This window comes from Apium graveolens, chromosome 4, assembly GCF_009905375.1.
Source record: "Apium graveolens cultivar Ventura chromosome 4, ASM990537v1, whole genome shotgun sequence".
In the NCBI taxonomy this organism is placed as follows: Eukaryota; Viridiplantae; Streptophyta; class Magnoliopsida; order Apiales; family Apiaceae; genus Apium; species Apium graveolens.
The window spans coordinates 303042915-303048696 of NC_133650.1; the positions used below are offsets into that span (position 1 = coordinate 303042915).

At 35.0% G+C, this 5782-nt stretch overlaps 1 protein-coding gene across 1 annotated transcript; it reads right to left on the reverse strand.

The window, feature by feature from the left end:
- Positions 1-1865: 1865 nt before the first annotated feature.
- On the reverse strand, positions 1866-5438 carry LOC141717276 (uncharacterized). The gene is made up of 2 exons (XM_074519366.1): positions 5181-5438; positions 1866-5039 (listed from the first exon to the last, which is right to left on the reverse strand). The coding sequence occupies exon 2, from the start codon at positions 3561-3563 to the stop codon at positions 2034-2036; it is 1530 nt and encodes a 509-aa protein (XP_074375467.1). The 5' UTR covers positions 3564-5039; positions 5181-5438; the 3' UTR covers positions 1866-2033.
- Between the last annotated feature and the right edge of the window lie 344 nt (positions 5439-5782).

The following is a 5782-nucleotide window of genomic DNA, read 5'->3' on the forward strand; positions in this document are numbered from 1 at the left end:
CATCAATTGGGCCCCATGCGTTCGATTCTCATTATTCTCACCTATATCGAATTTACATGAACATGTAGCAATGAGTCTTCTTAGATTTTGAAAAAGAAACATGTCTTGGAAGCTGGTATAACAATTGAGGGGAATCTTGTAACTCCAAAGAAGTTAATATTTTACATAATAGTTTAATGATTGTTAAATGCAGTAAATAAAAATTCCGTGCAGTAATCAGTAATTACTATTATGTCCCTCATCTTTTTCTGTGCAAAATTTGACAAAAATCAGTAATACATTAAATACATATGTGGTCATGAATAAGTAATAACTTATCAATTCCCAATTTCACATACACGTCCCCCTATATTTGTAAGTACTTCTTTGATTTTATTTTTTATAAGACATTTTCATTTTTGTATATATATTAATATTTTAATATACTTTGAGTTATTAGTTAAAAATATAATTTTTAAATAATATTTTACAAATTAAATTATCTACATATTGTCTATTTTATTAAAAAAGAATACTAATAATATTTTAATTATTCAATCAAAAAATTATTAAAATACCTGCAAAAATCAGAATTCATATAAAAAATATTTTGTTTTTATCTATTGAAGGTAGTTCAATCTTTTTTACCTTCTTCCTCTTTTTTTAAGTATATATTTTTACTTTTTATAAGCAATTTTTTCTATTATTTTATTCTGATTACAAACATAGTTTACTAAATTTTGTGACCTTACTTTTATATGTTCACTTTTTATTTACAATAATTATTATTATTTGAATCAAGTATAAATATTTTTTTTACTAAAAAAAAAGGATAAATATTTTTTAATTCAATAATAGTATTTTCATATTTTTTCAAATAATTGTATTACATTAAATTATTATTTTATCAAAAATATTAGTCAATAAGACAATTTCAGTTAACAAATCAGTGCAATTTGATTAGTTTTGGTTAATAAAAGATTACAAGATTAGTAGTAAATCTTAAAAAAAGCAAAACATGTGTCGGGCTATTTAATGTTTGCAAGATTATAAGATTGCTATTTAATGTTGGCAGAGTTAGAGGTGAGGGACATAGTAGTAATTATTGATTACTGCGCGGAGCAAATTTTTACTGCATTTAGCACCACCCAATAGTTTATATTAAATTTTGAAAATTTATTAATTATATATCTGCTTCTTTTACCCCGTTTCTAGAATTCATCAACACAAAATTTTGTATTCGGCTCCGTCTCACTCATTTCTTCGTGTCCAGGAATTTGACCCATTGGCTGCAATCGTCTTCGAAGGGTGGGGGCTCTCTCCTGCAGCATTTTGCGTCACTTTTCAAGTTTCCTTGCTAGATTGTTTGTGTCGAGTATAAAGACCTGATTGCAAGGTAGACCTGATTTTAAAATTAAATTCACTCCGATATATCCACCGAAACCAGTGATGTTCTCCTGTCATTTTAGGCCATTCATAAGAAATACAGCTTATTTGAGGAAGAATTTCGAACTAATGTGCACACCATCCCAACTCCCAAGTTGTTGATACAGCCGGCATTGGGACAAAAGACTTTTCAAGAGTACGGTTTGAAGTAGATGAACAGTTTTATGGTGTGTTTGTCATTGCTGTTGCATATAACAACAGCAGTTTTTGGCTGAAAAACAGCTAAAAAACTATTTAATAAAATTTAAAAGCTGTTTTTCGGAAAATTGTTTTTGGCGTAAAAACTGTTGTTAGAAAAAGTAAGGCCCTATGCTTTTCGAAAAAGCTGCTTTTCAGGATGATTAGATATTCTGCTGCTGAGGTATCTCTTTGGTCTGGCCTTGTAACTAGCGGTTCCTTTCTTCTTTTTGCTACTTGTAATTTTATTGTATCACATGAACTATAAACTAAGATACAACTTAAACATTGAAATTATTTAGGACAACAATCCTTCAGATACGCAAAGTCTTTATTTAGCAAGTAGTAGAAAGCACAGCTTAATGGAAGTACTGATCCAACATCTCTAAAGCCTCGTGAAGGATGTTATGTTGCCACCTTGTTCAAGATTGTTAGAGAGGAATAATCTCACCAGACGGTGACACTTTAGCAACCTTCTTAAATCCTGCAGCTTCGATATTATGATCCTTAATCAGTGATTCCTCTTTGACATCCGTGTAGTAAGAATAGCTATTGACGCCAGTGTAAACCCCGTCGTCCATTTGAGTGGTAACTGTTTCCCCGGTATAAAGGACATCACGCTGAGTATAAGAAAAAGGAACATCACAAGTACCACGGGTTGCCATAACTCGCACAGTTACCTTTGTCTTTGGTGGTATCATAACCTTGTAGGTAAAGGATCTATCTTCTTCTACTTCCTTAGTTTTTCCCCACATGTACTCTCCAGCAACCTCAAACCCTACTTTAACTTCGCCTTCCACGATTGATGGAAGGCCTACACTAAAAGATGTTTCAATACTCGCCTTCAGTGAGACCGTCGAGCTCCAAGTACTTGACGTCTTTACTTTATATGAGAGATCAAATGTCTGCTCCTGAATTGCATTGCCTTGATTAGTGTTAGATGAACTATCCATCAAGACGATAGACTCACCGTAGATCCTTGCATCCATGATCCGGAAGTTGACATTTTCAACCTTCTTTGAAATGACAAGCTCAAATACCTTTAATTTGGCCCAGCTATTGATTGTACCAGAATCGGCATTAAGACAGCTTTCTTTGCCTTCGGTGGTATGCCTCGTGCAGAATAAATTGTTTGCTACGTTTCTAAGAGCGATTGAGTCGTTGCTGATTTTAACTGGCTGAAAAACTGTACCATAACTTGTGGAAGTTGTTGAATCGGACCAAATCCAGTTTGGGCTTAACCTCCAGTATTTATTCCAGTACAAGTTACGGATGCAAATGTTACCATTGGAAGTCTGCACAATCTCATTCCCCACCCTCATTGGATTATCTTCTACCTTAGCTTCCGAAAACTGAAGATATTCATGATTTTCATACCAGTAGGCTTGGAGAAATTTATTGTTATCACCCTTAAAGGTAACATATTTGGGAAGAAACACCAGTGACTGCCAATCAATGACATTAAACACGTCACAGGACGAAGCATCTGGATTCGAGTACCTTGCCATTACACATCCATTATAGGGTGCAGCTGTTCGCCACAAGCACAGATAATTTCCAAGATGAACATGAGTAATTCGCATTTTTTTAGGATCCCCGTCCACAGAAGTAGGCCTGAACAGTGTACACGAACGCTTGGATTGGTCTTCCTCTGGCTTTTCAGCCTTGGCAGCAATCCAGTTGTTTTTGTCCAAAACCAGGTACTTGTTGTTGTAACAGCTTCTTATGTGAACCAGTCCATTCCCACTTTCCGAGCTATGGACTTCGAACTTTGCATCTGCGCTCCCTACCTGTTCACCACGAAACTGGACAAACCCCTTCACCTCCCCCTCTTCCTTTACATATCGCAATAATGTATTGTCACATTGTGACCTGACCTCAATAAGCCTTGGCAACCCTACAACTGTTAGACTCATTTTATGTAGCAGAAAATAAATAAAGAAGTAAACTGTTAGACTCATTTTCTTATATCAGAGTTACCTATATATTTTGTTTCAGTTATAGAATGCCCTTCAGTTACATATCACGACACTTTATATAGTCACTGCATTCTTACAGCTAACTGATCCTTGAAAATGTGACCTGCTAAAATGTAATTTAGGGCACACCAAACAGTGCTCGTTGCTTATAATAACAGACTGAGACAGAAATTAGTAGAGGACAGTTCTTACCTAGATAGCTAAACTATTTCAGTGTTCCTACAGGTACATTCATGTCCACATGCTAATTATTAGTAGTTTCTTGCAGATCAACTACTCTTGATCATTTTATGAAAATAATCCGATGTACATATAAGATGCCTTCACTTCCCGGAAAGTGAAGACCAGAATGAATGAAAGAAGAAACAAACAACAAATTCACTGAAATATAAACCTGTGCTGCAAGACATGCCATTTTTGGCATTCAAAACCATGTAGTCTTTTTTACATAACAAAAAACAGGGATTACTTATAGTTTTTAACCATATATTCAAGGTTCAAAACAAGCTTTAGTTCCATTATTATAGCAAATATAAGCAAATAGCATGTCTGGATCTTTGTTAAACGATATGAAAGATGTATCGTTATTTCTGCTAATTTGATTTCTGATGATATGTAATTGATAAAATGAACGAAAACATTATACAAAACTATAACAACTATATTAATAGAAGCGACAATGGTGTGTAGTAAAAAGATTTTAATACATTTTACAAAATTTCATACTGTCTACAAAATAACAGAAAATGTGTGATCATGATATCACAGATATGTGAAAACATCTATAGTGAAGAAGTTAGTGTGAAACCTTAAAACTTAACAGAAGAAACAGAGGATGCATTGACTATGATAGGCGATAGAAAACAGCTCTTTTCCTGAAAAATACAGTGAAAAACGCATTTTCCATCTCTTTTTCATCATGATCCTTCTAGTTTAGGCTGAGATTGTTCTTGGTTTTCACTGTTAAGTGATTTCTCAGAGGAATAGTTCAACATTTTTACCGTAATTACCTGAAAATTAGCCTTACCCAATAGCAGAACATGTTCTTTTCAATTCCATTTTCTTTTACTAACAGGAACTTCATATATACGAGCTGGCGTCCTCAGTCTGCACTGCAGAGATTCAGAAGACACATAATTTGTTGGTGAAATACAAGCCATATTTACTAGGTACATAAATTTTTTTGTGGATCGTCTTATAAGAAAATAAGTAGTACGTACCAAACAGCTAAATGATAGTTTCGTGAGATCAGAGATTATAAATCGAAACCAAAAATTATACTATAACAGTTCATTTCGAGAACAATCTGCAAATCGTATTCTAGCCACTATCTCTTTCTTCTTGCAGATTAAAAGTGTAATGTCTACATATACGAATACGATAACAAAATATATATGTGTACTACATTTTCGTTCTTTCCCCCTCTGGAAAATGGTTGACAATGTTGGTCACGCCTCACTGCACCAAAAGCCAAAGGGAAGGATTATAACTAGCCTCTCTGAAGAGTTACAGGCGTAGGAAGATACATGAATGTATGTGTGGCATTAACAGATAAGTTGCCATATTAAAATAATTGCAACGGGGAACAATGGTTCTTACATAGACACCACACCGGACAGCTTGTTTATCAGATCACACTGATAGGACTGGTAGCCTACGACACTGAGATCCATAGTCCCTGGATGGCACATGTGCTCAGAATAGACCTTGGTAACACGGACTTTGGTGCACTCTACTACTTTAATCTGTTCATCAATGCGAAACAAAGTGAAGAAACCAAACATACTGTCTTCCAAGTGCACCAAACGAGGTGAATATGCAGCTGACTGAAAATATTCGTAACCAAACACTGTCGGTGACAAGTAACCCCTGTAGTGAACGCGTTTGTCCAATTCATAGGCCATCAAGTAACGGTTCTCAATCCAATAGATAGTCCTATCACTGACGAAAACTCAGCCCAATGCCTTCCATTCTTGCTCTTCTTTAGGCTTATCTATGTCCAAAAACTCGGCCCAAGGGCTTGAATCTTCTTTGAAAGGCGCACGGCCTCCAAAAACATATATTTTTCCACTAACAGAAACAACAGCAGGATATGCTTACTGCAACATTTCAGGACACCCTTTTAAGTCCCTCTCCCGGATTGTATGTATTAAACATGTAGACGCATTTGCAAGGTAAATTTGCATCCAAATCTCCCCCAA

Bases quoted from the DNA above. Each gene is read 5' to 3' on its own strand.
- LOC141717276 (XM_074519366.1), bottom strand. From the start codon at position 3,563: ATGAGTCTAACAGTTTACTTCTTTATTTATTTTCTGCTACATAAAATG.